Source organism: Liolophura sinensis, chromosome 13, assembly GCF_032854445.1.
Source record: "Liolophura sinensis isolate JHLJ2023 chromosome 13, CUHK_Ljap_v2, whole genome shotgun sequence".
In the NCBI taxonomy this organism is placed as follows: Eukaryota; Metazoa; Mollusca; class Polyplacophora; order Chitonida; family Chitonidae; genus Liolophura; species Liolophura sinensis.
Genome location: NC_088307.1, coordinates 26636815 through 26655092, shown reverse-complemented (window position 1 = coordinate 26655092; position 18278 = coordinate 26636815). Strand labels below are relative to the sequence as shown.

Here is an 18278-nt window from a genome sequence, read left to right as displayed (position 1 = left end):
GATGGAGCCTCTGGGGTTTTAAAATACGACGTCAACCCTCTGAGCGATAAGACTGGCCTAAAAAAGCGACTTACTTACTGAGGTACAGTGGCCATTTTCATGAAGCTTATTTAGTATTAAGCTGCCCTTGGCTAAGTGCTCTTTATATCTCTACAACATACGCTGTCATGGTAGTAAATGACTTAGTTAACTAAAGGAGCTTCATTAAACCGGCCCCAGGCCATGATGTTGTTTAAGGATTTAACACCCTCGTAGCGTTTGCACATTCGAGGGATTTAACGAGATACGAAACAAGGTTCAGCGGTATCGGAACAACAAGTCGAAGGTGTTCAAGTCTATTCTACCTGAAAAGTTGAAGGAAACATGGTAAAAACTGAATATATCATGCAGGCATTCTGTTTTACTCCGTCCACAGATTTTAGACCAATCAACGGCAAGCTTAAGCCATGGCATTTGGCTTGGGTACGTAAGTGTATGACGTCGCATCTTATTGATAAAGGTGTTAAAGTCTATTCTACCCAATAAATTTAAGAAAATAGGGTAAAAAGCTGAATATTTCATGCTGCCATTCTGCTTTACTCCCTCCACATTTTAGACCAATCATCGGCAAGCTTAGGACATGGCATTTGGCATAGATACGTCATGTAATGTAATGTAAAAGTTTACATGTATTATGACGTCATACCACTGAGCTTAGATTGGAACGTCTTGAAACAAATGTTTCTTTTTCAACGTCATGGCGTCTGGGTGTAAACGATAAAAAATGTATTTATATGACGGCGACCAGCATTATGGTGGGAGGAAACCAGAGCGCGGGGTAAAATACAGAAAATGTCCTCCGGGCTCTGCCCGGTTACCTCCCACCAAAGCGCCGGTCGCCGTTGTATAAGCGAAATATTCTTGAGTACGTCGTAACAATCAAATAAATAAATAAAAAATGTAAAAACAAAAGAGATATCTATAGGCCCAAATCGTGCGAAATAATATTTCACTGATAATACTGAAGGAAATTCACCTTTATATAAACAGGGAAGCAAATTTAACAAGTAAACAAACTCAAATTCTTTTATTTGTAAATATAATAGCATGAAATGATATAACTCAGTGCGGCAAACGTACCGACCGGTGTGTTGCGTGACACACACCGGACATGTTGTTTGAAAGGTAGTCTCTATTTAATATGTATATCTGCACACGGCCCGCTACTAATAGCGGAGTAGAATAAATATTTGAAAGATATTTTCAGTGTTATTGTATAAGAACTACACATAATGGCTTTTTAAGATGTGTGATGTATTTTTAATGACATTTTCCAATTTTATTGATATATTTTTTATTGTGGAATTTATTGTGGACTTATGATATGGCTGAACTACTGCCAGTGTGGCGCTGAACAATGAATCATTCATACATTCATATGTTATAGAGCTCACTATACACAAGGTTTGGTCGTTACCAACACACAGCTGAAATTGCTTTCTACATTTAACGCTTCGTTGGACAAATCCCTAAAATAGTTACAAAAGTTCGTGTACCTACTCACCCATTTATTAATTAATGGGTGTTTTAGCTAAAAGGTACTCGCGCAAAAAAAAAAAACACACACTGTGAAAAAAGAGCTATCTAAATGTAAAGTAATTTCACTTCTTCAAGTTAATTTGCGAAAGTTAATACGCACAAGCTTACCGTTGACTTCACAGGTAGCCATCTTATAGTCTAAGGGGACGTGAATGGTTTCTTTTCGGATTGACTATTGCCTCTGGGTTGAACAAATCCCCGTTAACCTAGGTTTTATCACATTGTGACATTCTGATGTTGACTGGGCTTTTGTTTTTGACCACGAGTCGTGATAATCTGCATGTAGTATTTTAGCACATTTACATATAGTTATTTTGACTCGACTGTTGCAATATATCTGACCATAATGACGCGTGTTGACGTATGACTTTCCACATAATCAGATTGCTCTGTTGACTGGAATGCGGTAGTGTCTGACCACAGTCATCCACGCTAAGCTAGTTGTTTCCACCTTTTCAGATTGTTATGTTGACTGGACTTCTGCAGTGTCTTACCATCATGATGCGTGTTAAAATCGGTTTTTTCACACTATCAGATTGTTCTGTTGGATTAGCTGCACTATCTGACAATTCTGACTCGTGTTACCTAGGCTTTTTCCACATTATCAGATTGTTCTGTTGGCTGGACTGCTGTATCCGACAATACTGACTCGTGTTAACGTAGGTTTTTCCACATTATCAACTTGTTCTGTTATCCAGACTTCTGCAGTATCTGACCATTATGATGCGTGTTAACCTAGGCGTTTCCACATTATCAGCTTGTTCTGTTGACTGGGCATCTGCAGTATCTGACCATAGTGGTCCGTGTTACCTCGGCGTTTCCACATTATCAGCTTGTTCTGTTAACCAGGCTTCTGTAGTGTCTGACCATAATGGTCCGTGTTACCTCGGCGTTGCCACATTATCAGCTTGTTCTGTTGACTGGGCATCTGCAGTATCTGACCATAATGGTCCGTGTTACCTAGGCGTTTCCACATTATCAGCTTCTTCTGTTAACCTGGCTTCCGAAGTATCTGATCACGATGACCCGTGTTAATCTAGGTTTTACCAAATTATTAGCTTCTTCTGTTAAGTGGACTTCTGCAGTGTCTGACCGAATCGATCCGTGCTATCCTAGGTTTTACCACATTATTAGCTTGTTCTGTTGAGTGGACATCTGCACTGTCTGACCATAATGGCACGTGTTACCTGGGCGTTTCCATATTATCAGCTTCTTCTGTTAAGTGGACTTCTACAGTGTCTGACCGAATCGATCCGTGCTATCCTAGGTTTTACCACATTATTAGCTTCTGTTAAGTGGACTTCTGGAGTGCCTGACCGAATCGATCCGCGCTATCCTAGGTTTTACCACATTATTAGCTTCTTCTGTTAAGTGGACTTCTGCAGTGTCTGACCGAATCGATCCGTGCTATCCTAGGTTTTACCACATTATCAGCTTGTTCTGTTGAGCGGACATCTGCGCTGTCTGACCATAATGACCCGTGTTACCTGGGCGTTTCCACATTATCAGCTTCTTCTGTTAACCAGACTTCTGCAGTGTCTGACCATAATGGTCCGTGTTACGTCGGCGTTTCTACATTATCAGCTTGTTCTGTTTACCGGGCTTCCGAAGTATCTGATCACGATGACCCGTGTTAACCTAGGTTTTACCAAATTATTAGCTTCTTCTGTTAAGTGGACTTCTGCAGTGTCTGACCGAATCGATCCGTGCTATCCTAGGTTTTACCACATTATCAGCTTGTTCTGTTGAGTGGACATCTGCACTGTCTGACCATAATGACCCGTGTTACCTGGGCGTTTCCATATTATCAGCTTCTTCTGTTAAGTGGACTTCTGCAGTGTCTGACTGAATCGATCCGTGCTATCCTAGGTTTTACCACATTATCAGCTTGTTCTGTTGAGTGGACATCTGCGCTGTCTGACCATAATGGTCCGTGTTACCTCGGCGTTTCCATATTATCAGCTCCTTCTGTTAAGTGGACTTCTGGAGTGTCTGACCGAATCGATCCGTGCTATCCTAGGTTTTACCACATTATCAGCTTGTTCTGTTGAGTGGACATCTGCGCTGTCTGACCATAATGGTCCGTGTTACCTCGGCGTTTCTACATTATCAGCTTGTTCTGTTAACCGGGCTTCCGAAGTATCTGATCACGATGACCTGTGTTAACCTAGGTTTTACCAAATTATTGGCCTCTTCTGTTAAGTGGACTTCTGCAGTGTCTGACCGAATCGATCCGTGCTATCCTAGGTTTTACCACATTATTAGCTTCTTCTGTTGAGCGGACATCTGCGCTGTCTGACCATAATGGTCCGTGTTACCTGGGCGTTTCCACATTATCAGCTTCTTCTGTTAACCGGGCTTCCGAAGTATCTGATCACGATGACCCGTGTTAACCTAGATTTTACCACATTATTAGCTTCTGCAGTGCCTGACCGAATCGATCCGTGCTATCCTAGGTTTTACCACATTATCAGCTTGTTCTGTTGAGCGGACATCTGCGCTGTCTGACCATAATGGCCCGTGTTACCTGGGCGTTTCCATATTATCAGCTCCTTCTGTTAAGTGGACTTCTGCAGTATCTGACAATAATTACTGTGTAAACCTAGGCTTTTCCACAGTATTAGCTTATTCTCTTGGCTAAACTCCATTGTCTGACCATAATGACTCGTGTATTATCTGGGATTTTCCCGCCTGTGGTCAGCTTACCTCAGTTTTGTTCTAACTGTTTGTAAAAATACGTTAAAGCTACTTAGGCCTACCTGTGCCCTGGTACCACGGCTTTTAGCAGAATTGTGTAAAAATGCAGTGATGTTAATTGCAATTTATGTAACTGGTGTAGAATGCCTCTAACTGCCATCCTGTCAAAACACTTAGTGAACTAACACACGAAAACAAGGCAAAGGCACCAATGCAAAGGGAACATTTGATTATCTCAAATTTATTTATTTACTTGGTTGTTCCTAAAACGTCAAATGATTCCGGTTATTTATTATTATGGAAAAAAAATCAATGAACGTTATATTGTTTTTGTTATATTCGTACTGGACACTGGTTGTTATTTTGTCTTCAGCATGTTTCGACCGGCGGCCATGTTGTTTGTCGGCATCTTGATGACACTGGTTGCCATGAGGGAGTTCCGGGTCATTTTTGAAGACAATAAGCTTTCACAAAAAGGTCATGAAGGAAATGAAAACGTGAGTGTGTAATTATTGCCGTTTCCCTTGATCTTCATGTCAATACACAAGGGACTTGGCCAGGCACTTTCTAGATTTTGTCTGTCTCTCGGATCGTAGGGTCTTTGATGATCGGATGAACTCGTGAGCCTTCAATGTACATGTATGTTAAATGAGATCACAACACACACAATCTGAGTAATTCTGATATAACTGCGTTTTGACCAGTGACGTCTAATTGTTTAGCACTGTTTCAGTGCGAGTTTATGTTTAATGTGATGACAGCACAGCAGTTTAAGAATTCCTAGACCAGTGACGTCTACAATGCATTGTAATTAAACATCACTTTACATGTTTCATCTAATTCTACTTAATCCATGGTGCTACGGGTGTGAAATTTGCTACAATGTACGTATTTGCATGAACTGTTAGAAAGAAACCATTGCTGAGGTAAACTGACAAGTGACCGTCTTTCCCCGTTTCGTGTGACAATTTGCCAGCTATCACACTGTTGTCGCTGCCGTGGTTGTATGCTCTGTGCTTTAGTCTTTTATTATATTATTCTCTCTGTTACACACAAATTACACGCCCTCGCTAGCGTGGTTTAGACAGAATTAGGTAAAAAAAATATTTAAATACAAAAAAAGAAAAACCCTGCAGCAATGTTAATTGCATTGGAGGTCACTGGTCTGGAATTACCGTGTTTCCATCACATTTTATGAACAATCCCATGTAGTATTCAAAGGGACTATCCCTCGGGGACTCCTGGTAGGATCCCGGTTTATGCAAGAATGCTTTGCTTACATGTAAAACACTTAGACAGGTTTACCAATGTCGTTTTTTATTAACCTGTTTGCAAACGTTGTTTTCATGACAGATGAGATTCAAAAAACTCTCTGGTCGTTGGTCCGTTAATTCCACCATAGATGTATGTGAACTAAACGCGTAAGACACTGATGTGAATTTGCTTTCAGAAAATGACATGCCAGATTATGTCTTTACAAATATTTTTTTCTTTCTCTTCTCCAGGGAAAGAATTTTGAGGCAGATGACATTCTGATGCCGCCAATAGGCATGAAAAGTGAAGGTAACATTAAAATTTGAATTTTGAACATTTGTGACATTTTGTGGCGTATACTCATCTTTAAGACGGATACTCTGATTGGTCAGCGCAACTCCTTCGTTCTAGCACTTCACTGGCCAAAACAAGCTGCATTCATTCGAACTGAGCTCGAAATACACGTACCTACCACAGATGTCAGAGTTAACTCTGAAAAGATGAAGGATTATGACCAATGACATAGCGAGAATGAACTTTCGTAGAAGACTTCTTGTCTTCCATCAGTTCGATGTTCACATCTGTACGTCATATGTGGAAAAGTTCGTAAGTAACTAACCAAAGGTAGGTGGATAACGCCGGGCACTTCGGTTTCCTCCACTTAAGGAACTGACCTCCATCGCATAATTAAACAATTCTTGAGTACCGGTTGGGAGTTAAGCTAAGAAGCAAATAAAGAAATATCGATAAATACTTCGTATGTCTTACACGATTAAATTATTCTATCACCTTGTTACTGAAACTAGACATTTTTCTATTTGTATTACAGAGGCCAGTCAAGATAACAAACGATGCGCTTAAGGCAAAAATAAGAAAGAACAATACCGATAGGAGTTGTAGATGCAGCAAGGTGTATTTTATAATCATCGAACAGAAATATTGAAAGTCACCTACTCCAAGAGTGTAAATAAATACCACATACCACATACACAACCCTTAGCCTTAATTTCTAATACCATACACTGTCTGAGACGAAACCCGCCTAATTTTGTTAGGTGAAATCACACACAAAAGATTCTATTTATTTATTTGACCTGTGCTTTACGTCGTACTCAAGGATATTTTACTTATACGACGGCGGCCAACATTATGGTAGGCAGAAACCGGACAGTGCCCGGGGGAAACCCAGGATAGTAATGGATAGTAATGCTTTCGATATTTTTAGTCCATTTCACATCTATTTTTTTCAAATGGAAACCTTTTGATTACTAGTATCTGTACTAAAACGGCACTGTTGTGTACAGGTGAAATTGTTGTTTGTAGGCAGCCAGTTTTATGGGTGTCGGAATAAATTACCGACCTTTGGCAAGTATTAGACAAACTTCATGGTTGTAGGCCTACACAGTGGCGTTGCATAGATATACAAGCTCCTAGAGACGAAGTCACACAAACGAACCCAAAGACAAAGTATCTTAACGAGGAGAATATATAATTTTATTTCTCGTGTATCATATAAATTTCTGGCACAACGATTGTACCAGACGAGGGCAATAAACTCTCGAAGCCTCTTTTTCTCAATATGTCCCGAATCACCAGGAGGCAAACATAAATAGATAGGTCGTAGACCATGCTCTTTGACACATACACAATTTTATAAGAACTATTACTGTTCATAATTTTACGCTCTGATTAAAAATGTGCTTTCAGATTTCACATGCTGATGGTTCTCCATAGTAATAGTCAGCACAGAGGACAGCATAACCGCTTAAATCAAGTACAATGTTTTATGATTTTTTATTTATGCATGTTCTATATAGATTTGATATATACCACTCATAACCTGTGACAAAAAAAAATGTAGAATGATGTTTCTAATGGAAAGTAAAACGCCACCCTTAGAAAATCAATTACACGCACGGTATATCTGTATGAAGAAGAAATAGAAATGCTAACAATCTGCACTTTTAAACTGGCCACACTGCTCACAAAATAATTTAGGGAAACAAAATAATAAAAACTAAAAACCACTTTTAATAAAAAGAGCTTTGCTATAAGATAAAAGGAAAACAATTGACGCATTTTTCACCACGAACATGAAACAAAGTATATTAAGATCAATCAGCTTCATGTGCACGTTGTGCTGGATGATCGATGGACCAGTTTGGCAACACAGTACGATATGAGACAAATCAGTTTGGGGTGCACAAATCCTCTATATGTAGACTGTCTGATGATAATAATTGGTTCATTCTCACACATCTGACCTATGCTCGGGGTAGTTCTGGCTCTAATTAAACACAAACAACACCGCGCCAGTTCAAGCACGCTCTCGAAGTCTTGTAACTACACTGATTCAGGTTTGTGGATTGCAAAATTCCTGAATTGCCATTTTAACGTCATGACATGGCCATACAGCAACAACAAATGCATTAGCTCTGTAAAGATGGCAACTGTACACGAATGTTCTGAGAGACAATGAATATTGTGCAACATAACTATTCACGAAGCACTAGTACATTCTGTCTTAGGATCAGAACACTCTCGTCACACGTGTTTGTCTTTGTTGATATCCTCATTCATTCTGTTTGAAGTACACGTTCATGTAGTGCAAGCAAACACTAAGAAAAATTACACTACACCCTGCAGTCGTAAGAAGTTCAAAACACTGACTACACATTTAAAGGCTGTACCCTATTTCTTTAGCCTTTTCGCATCGTAACATGGGGTTATATTAAGCATATTTTGAGGGAATGAAAATATATTACATTTTCACTGAAGCCAATATGTATTTATTTATTTATTTATCTGATTGGTGTTTTACGCCGTGCTCAAGAATATTTCACTTGAACAACACCGCCAAGCATTGTGGTGGGAGGAAAACGGGGCAGATAAACAGGGGGAAACTCACGACAATCTGCAGGTTGCTGGCAGACCTTCGCACGTACAGGATCGAAGAACCATGATGCAAATGCAAGGTAACTCATCAATAATAAGCTAACGCCACAATCAAAACATTAAGGTGGATAAATTGCATCCAATGATGTCCTTAAACTTGTGAAGAGGTTGAAGAAATGGGGTACGTAGAAGTAAAAAAAATTGAAATTCTCTTACTGTTAAAACAGGAAACCTGTGAATGTCTGAACAGACATGTTATGTTCTATACAATACATTGAGCACCCAGTCCCTTTAGTATGATAATGCCGCTACATGTAAGTACAACTTGAACATTTTCAACATGCACATTTTCATATAACAGACTAAGTTTATAAAGCTAAACACACGTGAAATTCCAAATTGAACAAAAATCTGGAAGAGTGGAAATTAAATGAAAAATTGACTGTACATGTCATGTCATCTTGATCGATTCAAAAATGTAGGCATATAATCCGGAGAAAACATACAGCAATTGTCTCAATCTATGTCTAACGTTGGCAATATGTACAAAATATTGAATAAATTATTATACTGGAACACGCAGCACCAGAAGGAACATTTCAAATCACAGTCTTCGTGAAAGACTTCCCTTTACACTCTACAGATTTACAAGGACAGTGGCAACATTGACTTCACGTGGCCACCATAGTAAAAATGTTGCTACCAAAAATCTTGGAAGCTTTGTTTTTTTTTTTTTTAAATATGCACCTATTACTATATCCATACACCTTGCTACGTACGCTTTCCACATACATTTTCATAATACACACAAGTATTATCCTTGAATCATTTCTCAGAAGACGTTCGCTGATAATGTGAAAGTTGCTGATTGTCTAGTAGACATATACAATATATAATGAATCTCTTGGACAAGCAAAGCTGCACACATGTATGAATCTTGCTGTTGCTGGGACACATCTACGTGTACAGTTACACTGACATATTTATTTATTTATTTGACTGGTGTTTTACGCCGAATTCAAGAATATTCCACTAAACCGACGGCGGTACACTGACATATAAACAAGATCTATCATTACATCAGGTATCAAGATTACACCCTTTCCATCAGGACAACGGTATGCTTCCCCCCCCCCCCCCCCAAAAAAAAAAACAAGGCGCGCAAGTTACCCATCTGAAAGGTGACACGACGCGATGTTTAACTGCGTTGAATGCAAGAAAAAAATTGATTTCCCCTCAAAAACATGTCAGACGAGTTAAGTGCAAGATCTAGTGAACCGATGACGCATTTGATAAAGGAGCCAAGAACACCCTTTGAATTTTATATGCATTCAAATTAAGGCCAAACGTAGAAGTGTGGAACCTTGTACATGTGCTTCACTCGATGGAAACATCTTCCAAAAGATCATTGTACATTAAAGTACGGTACATGTAAACGTGCGTAAATCTTCCAGAAATTTGCCCTTTGAAACAATAAGGCCTTATTTTACTTTTCCTGTAATAATAAAGACATCACACACAGTCCGTCTACTCCAGTGCACTATCTCAAATGAACTCTTCACTTCATGTCATCAAAACATTTGACTAAACCAACGTTACTGTTCATTTTGGATACTGCCTCCTTTGTCCATATCGCGGCCGAGAGCTTCCAGACGAGGATGCCGACTGGTTGAAATTTTGTTGACTGAATTGTGATGGGTTGAACATGACGGGAACACCAGATGGGGTTGAAGCCGCGGCTTGCTGGGCATCTTGTTCAGCCTGCGCTATCGCCTGAAGAAACAGAAAGAGGACTTGTTTCACAATAGTACAATGCTGAGAAACATACATACTCACTGAAGGTTGCTTGAAGGAAGGAAGAACACAAGGGATTTTAAGAGGTATCGAAAATAGGTCTGCAGCAACTGATTAACTCTTCGTGCATTGACATTTGGTCGACTCTACATATGTATGTATGTATGTATGTATGTATGCTTGGGATTTTACGTCCTACTTAACAATTTTTCAGTCTTAGAACGACGAAGAATCCTTCGGCTTTGATCAGTTGAGAGCAGAACTTTCCCTCATGCTACTGAAGATAGACGCCAGACTTGAAACCCACTCTGCCAATCAGGACAAACCGATACCTCGTCAGAATGCAGGGATTCTGAATGTTACTTCAATGCTTCCAGGTACCTCACACAAAGTCGTGGCCTGGATTGTTTACGCACTACTCATCACATACAAGTACAGACTCTTCAACAATATGTTTTGGAAGCAAAAAAGGTCATGAATTATTACTTCTAGTCATGGAACTAATTTTTCAAATGATGATTTGTTGTCCAATTTCACGTAAATTTTTAAAACCAGACGTATCTTCAATGCAAACAACAGGCTAGTATTTATTATGCTTGCTACCGACTCACGCCAAAAATTCACAATTAACACTGAGACGCCTGGTAATCCTGTATATTCCAAAAAAGAGAAAGATCAAGTAAATTATCTAAAACTTTATTTCACCATTACGTTAATTGTGTTACCTGAATCAGACACTTCTATTCGTCTAACAATTCAATGGTGTATTGGGGTTTCTTTTACAGACTGATAACCTAGTTTCAGCACCAAACGGTCACGATAGTTTTCTATTTCTAAAGACAAATTTTTAATAAAAAGAGATACATAAACGGCAATTCACTTCTGGTCACCGCAGACCATCACACAGTATACAGCCTTTAATGATGGCTATATGTTGTCCACAGAACAAACGTTTTCCTTCACAGCTGTGATTTGTCACAGAAGTATAACGGATGGCAACTCCCAATCTGCTCCTTGATAATTAACTAATGTAATTAATTAACTATGGTTAACCAGTACCCAGATTTTTAACAATAAGCGCATTATACATGTACATGCATATGGAAGGAGAAGAAGAGTACAGGGCCTATTTGCATGAAGCCCTATTAACGTTAAGAGCACGTAACTACCATGGCAACCGGCTTGCAGGTATGACGTCGTCATGCTAGTTACGTGCTCCTAGCGTTGACAGGGCTTCGTGCAAGTGGGCCCAGGGCACAAATACATTGGCTGTATTGAACATTCTACATGCACATCCCCACTCTACTGGAAACGAGGACAGATTATCTTATCTGTTTGGTATATAAACGTTTATTGGCCTGCAGATGGTCATGGGTTTTCCTCCGGGTTGTGCCCGGTTTCCCTCCCTCCATAATTCTGGCTGCCGTTCAGTGTATAAGTGAAATATTTCTCAGTACTTTTTCTGAGTTTCTAAAACACCTATCAAATAGATAAATACACATTTATGTATTTGATCAGTTATATGACATTACAAAACTGAAGAAGACTTTCCTTCCTGGTTGAGTAAATGTATAAAGGATTAATAAGGTATACACCACACCTTTCATGCATGTAAAACTAAAAAATACTTCTACCGGTTGGCAGTTTGACAACAGTATAGACAGTTACTGTACATATAAAACATGCATGTTGTGCTGGACTGTCAAGCGGAAGGTGACAGAACCCCATGTATGTAATCCACTGAGTTTTGATAAAGTATTTTATAAAGTATATAGTTAGTAATTATATTAAACAAACTAGGTGAGAAAATCCTGCCATAAAGAAGTACACTGCGCATTTATAGAATCGTACTACACTGAATCTATAACTGTAGTCTATTTCTAGCTGAGACAGACAAGCTCTACATGTAACTATAACACCTTTGGTCAGTTTCCTACTCGTCGGTAGGAAAACCAGAGAAATTGGTTGTTGAATGAACTTCGTGCAAGACTGCATGAAAGGCTCACGAAGCACAGCTGACTTCTTATTTACAATAAAGCTCAGAGAACAATGGTGGCATGAGAGTCTTGAAAAATTCCATGGCTGAGGTTGGAAATGATGAAGTGGCAATGAGGACGTTATGAGGCAGTGAAATGGCAAGTAGCTATGTGGCAATGTATTAATGTGTCTTGCTGAAATGGTGAAAAGTTGAACTGTTCTTCAGGACATAATCTGTGGCATTCTCAAGCCGTATAAGCATGTACAGGCAAGTCTTAACAGTGATCGTAATTTTCATATAAAAATAGTCATCCATGATCCACCAGATGAAAAATGATGAAACTTTATTTCCATCTGTACCGAACTTCACCTTCTATTTCAGACATGTAAAAACATGTTCCTCGTTTAAGACAAATTTTCTTCAGTAGGCAAGCATATAACATCAATCGAATGAATAAATAATATTTCGATAGCGTGATTAAATGGTTTCTGTCTCACTCATACAATGGGGACTGAAGCCGTTCTTGTGTTTGTTTGTGAATTCTTTATTTTGGCAAAAAGAGGCGGACCTCCCCGCCTCATGGCCTCGCGACTCGTCGCTCCATACTCAGTATACCAATTGTGACTATCAAGGTCTATCAGTCAGCCATTAGGCCAATGACATCATATCGTTGCGAGTGTTTAATACGATCTCTAACATAGGGGTAGTTGTCATTTACTATGTATTATTACTACGGTTAATGCTGGGCAGTTTATGATATATGTATAATAAATGGGTCAGTATTTATGGGTAGGGTGAATATAAAGAGTGGATGTACATACAGCATAGATAGAAAGATAGGGTCAGCACATGACCATTACGTGTAGGTCTATAAAGATATTCGTGGGCAGTATACTATTCATCTTGATATGAAGTGGGTAAGTAGCAGAAGGTGTTAACATATGTACACGGCCAGTACAAGTATGGACAGATGAAGTAAAGCAGCTTCGCCATTTAGTATGACAGCATCTTTCAGCTGCCAAGTTACCTGTTGTGTAAATTGTTGAACTTCTCGGGAGAGCGAACTTAATGAACTGGATCGTGAATGCTGGAAAAAGAAAACCATACCACTATACACTGTGGACACATGTGGAGGCGAAGGACTATTTTACTGGAACTGTTCACACACATCCAAAGCCACTCAGCGTATGACTTAAACGCTTAAGGCCCTTGGTAATGAGGTTGTGAGTTCGAATTTACATGTAGCCCTCAGTGTTTTAGCAGTGATTTTAAGTCTAGAGGTTTGTCCAGTACCTGGCTGGTACTATAAGCGGTTTACTCTGAGCAATCCGCGGCCAGTTTCCTCCAACTTCAATCCCGGCTACCGTCCCATCAGTGAAAAGTTCTTTAGCACAGCATTGAACACCAATCAATCAATCAACACAACTAAGAATACTGATCTTGTGATGAAATGGCAGTACAAGTCAGCTGATATACGCAGCATGAGGTTCATTTAACTCATCAAGTTATTCCTGCAGCTAGCTACGTTTGTAAGAACAAATAGACTTAGCAGGTTGCCACCTACAGTTACCAAAGTTCCCATACTTAAACTTTATTTAAGTCTACGTATAAGTACATGGCTGCTATTGAAGGGCAACCTTCTACTCAAAGTATTATGATGACAGCCATTATGCAGGTTAATTTGAACACATCTTGAATTCTAAACCTAGAATGAGAAAGTACTTAAAAGGTCATGCAAGCCCACATGTGCCACAATCTATATTACTCCGCTCTGGAGGTTCCAGCAGTGAATCCACACAAGTTTACATGAATTTTAAAGTAGTTTACTTTACATATTAGCAGTTTTTGAAATATAAAAAAATATTATGAAGCAAATATGAACTCCGACATGAGCAACTTTAAAAGTATGCATGCTTGAGGTTTTACGTCAAACTTAACAGTCTTTTCTGTCCTCAGACCTCGAGGAGTCATTAGGTGTGTGTGTATATATAATGTGTCTTCTTGTGGCAGGGAGAATCCATGCTGCCAAATTGCTGCGGCCAATGAAGTATCAATATGAAGGGGAAACAGCGACAAGTACCATTTCTTAAGTCCTTGGATCAGGTTTGACCCCAGGTATCATGACTTTGAAATTCTAAAAGTAATTCAAAGGTTAAGCGCACTGTCTTAATGTACATGTGTATATGCTGGTGTGGACGACCAATCAGGAGGCTTGCCATGAAGGTACATGATGACAAATATGCAATATGGCAATACCATCCAGGTAAATACTTACTAGCTGTCAATCAAAAAGTTTATTGGAACAGAAAACTTAGTGCAAATATAAATTGTACAGTACAAAGAAAGGGAAAGATCTGCGTTTTTAAAAGCTGAAAATTGCCAAATTTTACATAAAATTTAGTCAACTTCCCATAATTTTCAATGGTACCAGAATTTAATATGCTAAAAAAATCCCTGAATTCCAGATAAATCTGCAATCCAGCAGCCAGCATATGGTCTTTGGTTTACCTCAGGCCCTGCCAAGTTTCCTCTCACTATAATGCTGACCACTGTCACATAAGTGAAAAATTCTTGAGTATGGTGTAAGACAGTAATCAAATAAATAATTAAATCAGCAGGTTAACTACATGTAACTTGTTAGTATGTCCTACGGGGCAAGTTGCAACTGGCTTACTAAAACACAGGTGAACATATTTTAGAAACAGTGATTACAGCTTGTCTAAGCCATGTTCTGACTTGGCTATGCTCAGACTTTCTGTTCTGTCCACTTTCCTCCTCAAGCACAGAAGAACTACATGTGTGAAGACATCTACAATTCCTATGTACACTCCGGATTAACGTTCACCAATATGGATGTAATTACCCAATTCCAATTCATACTCAGACATACAACAAGTTATATTTGAAAAAGAGCAAAAAACTTCGCCACTTTCCAATTTTCTCACTGAAGTATATATACTCAACAAAAATACAAACGCGCAAAGCAATTTTATATTGCTTTCCCTCAGTATTAAATAATGCGTTAACTCAACAATTACGGTAGGTATTCATGATCAATTGTGGCTTCACTTTCCACCAGATTTTCATGTTTCAAGGCAATAATTCAGATGTTATGGCAGCGTGAAAACAGGGTGGTAGATTATCACAGTTCACAGCACTCAGGGCCGGGAGTGTCCACTAACAGCATCACGAAGAGCGTGAACTGTGATTACCCATTACCTAATTATTGAGTTAACACGTTATTTAATACTGAGAAAAAACAAAATAAAAACTGCTTTATGCGTTAATATCTTTGTTCAGTATACATATATAGTCACAAATGATGTCATGGTTTTAAACACCTTTCACTTGAATCATGGCTTCATATGTCAACTCAGTCAAATCATATCCACCTAGGTATTCCCAGAACTGGAGAAGCATGAATTTTAAACAAGTCAGTCCAAGCCGAAGTGGGGGACTCTTTTGTTCTCTTCTGTAATACATGACAGTTTTTGCACAGCTTTGTTCGTAAAGCAAAGAAATACATATAGATCATGAGCACCACAGCATGACAGCAAAGAATGTTGGGTTTTCACACAGCTTGGAAACCAAAGGCCATCTGGAAAACCAAAGCCTTTTAAAATTGTGTCACGATATAGCAGAACCAAACCAAGAACTGGACTTCAAACCGAAACCCCAAAGGTTAGGGGGCGATCATTTGTACCAAGAATAAAGCAAATTGACAGAATGAGCTAGAGAGAGTCCTTGAAAGACACTTACCTCATTCCCAGTGGATGTGTCGCTTGGTACTGAAAGCACCGGGGCCGGGGTTGCCTCACTACCTCCAGGGTTTGTTGCCGAGCTGGCATCACTGCTTGGAACTGAAATGTTAGAAGACACATTAAAGATATGTAATTATTCAGATCCGTAGACTTTCTTGAATTTGTGTCCTTCTGACAAACTGGTAGTCATGGGGAGACCTTTGCTTCTGAGAACAACACATATATACAAAGATTGTCTCTTTGTTCACGGCCTCCGTGGCTCAATTGGTAAGCATGCTTGCGCAGCGTAATGACCCACAAGCCTCTCACCAATGTGGTTGCTTTGAGTTCAAGTCTAGCTCATGTCGGCTTCCTCTCCGCCTGTACGTTGGAACGTGTGCCAGCAGCCTACGGATGGTCGTAAGTTTCCGCAGGCTCTGTCCGGTTTCCTCCCACCATAATGCTGGCTGCAGTCGTATAAGTGAAATATTCTTCAAATAAGTAAATAAATAAATCTTTTGTTCATCAATTCCTTCTGCTACATAACACTTCTTCTGGATGTTTGCATCTGAATGTAACCTAGTAACCCTGTTTGGGTTTTACCAATGACCCTTGGGACAAAGCCTAAGCTTCTCCTTCTTTATGTGACTGTTGTTTAAAGCCATACTCCAGGGTCTTCACTCACACGATGGTTTTCAGTATTATGGGTGAAAGAAACCTGGGTAATAGTAACAGAGTGCACGGTGTAAACCACTAAGCGCTGGCAAGTTACTGATAAAACTTTCCCGCATGTTTATTTGGGCGTTGCATTTGTTGTAAGTATAAAGGTCACTTGGACATTTTCAGTTATGTTTGTGGAAACAAGGTCAGAACTCATGATGTTCAGAAGAAGTGTGATCGGCAGCATAGCACCTTGCTCAACGTAACCACAAAAACTTCACATTTGAGAAACAACGCCCTTTGAAGTACGTAAGGAATGAATTTAAATTAGAATCACAGCAACCTATAGAACAGTTGTGTTTTTGGCTAACAAAAAACAACCGATAAACCTGTTCTTTTTTTTAGGGGGGGGGGAGGGAGTAATGGATAGACTGCTGGAGGGGGGGGGGGGGGCTAACAAACAGCAGTTTAAACCAGTTGTTTGAGTTAACAAACAGCAGTCTATAAATGAGTTGATTGGGCTGACAAACAGCAGTCTATAAACCAGTTGTTTAGGGTAACAAACAGCAGCTTATAAACCATTTGTTTGGGTTAACAAACAACAGTCTATAAACCAGTTCTTCGGGGTTAACAAACAGCAGTCTATAGATGAGTTGATCGGGCTAACAAATAGCAGTCTATACACCAGTTGTTTGGGCTAAAAAACAGCAGTCTATAAGTTAGTTGTTTGGGCCAACAAAAAGCAACATATAAACCAGTTGCTTAGGCTAACAAACAGCAATGTATAAACCAGCTGTTTGGGCTAGCAAACAGCAATGTATAAACCCGCTGTTTGGGCCAACAAACGGCAATCTACAAACCAGTTGTTTGAACTAATAAACTGCAATCTATAGACAGTGTGCGACTCACCTGCACCAGGTACAAAGATATTCTGTGCGGTCGACGTGGACGTGGGTAAGACAGAGAACAAGCTGGTGGGGACACTGGCCCCGGCAGATGCAGAGGATGAAGAACCTGGGTTGAGGACATCTACATAACGGCTACGAGCACCTGAGTAAGACAGCATATGAACAATGACAAAAGAGACAGCATAAAAGTTGCACTATTTGTTTATTTATCAGATTGTTGTTCAATGCTGTAGTCACGAAATTTTTCACTTATATGAAGGAGGTTAGTTTTATGGATGGAGGAAACTGGAGTGAAATGCATTTCCATGCATGACACATTAATCTGAACCCTTCATGAATATTGCATGGACGACAAGGGGTCTTCAACTCTGTGTTTAGCACAGCACCTAATGCCACAAGGCTCCACGAGTTGTGAAAAAGAAGAAATGTACAAATTTGCTGTGAGCGACAAAACAGTACATGTAACTCGCATGTTCTTACGATTGAAGGACGATCGTCTTTTTCCACACAACCACAACACACTCACTATTTATACACTACTGGTACCTACAATGTAACAATCACTGCTATTCACCATGTCCTGGCATGGAAGATAATTAAAGCAGCAAACACACTGTTGGTGTACACTGTACAGGCAACAGGGCCAAACTGAATTACCTCCCCTGATGTACACGTAACTCTCCCATATCAAAGGTGTGGGGGCTGTTCAAATATATAAAATGGAGCCTATGGCAAGAACAAAAAATGTTACAAATACATGTATGTGGAAATATA

The 18278-nt window shown here is 39.5% G+C and overlaps 1 protein-coding gene across 1 annotated transcript in view; it reads right to left on the bottom strand.

Annotated features, from left to right (window-relative positions):
• Positions 1-7011: 7011 nt before the first annotated feature.
• LOC135480100 (protein transport protein Sec16A-like) overlaps positions 7012-18278 on the bottom strand; it is a 40730-nt gene continuing 29463 nt past the window's right edge. Inside the window, 4 exon segments of the mRNA XM_064759856.1 lie at positions 7012-10197; positions 13224-13283; positions 15956-16056; positions 17506-17646. Coding sequence (XP_064615926.1) covers positions 10027-10197; positions 13224-13283; positions 15956-16056; positions 17506-17646 — 473 coding nt within the window. The 3' untranslated portion in view covers positions 7012-10026.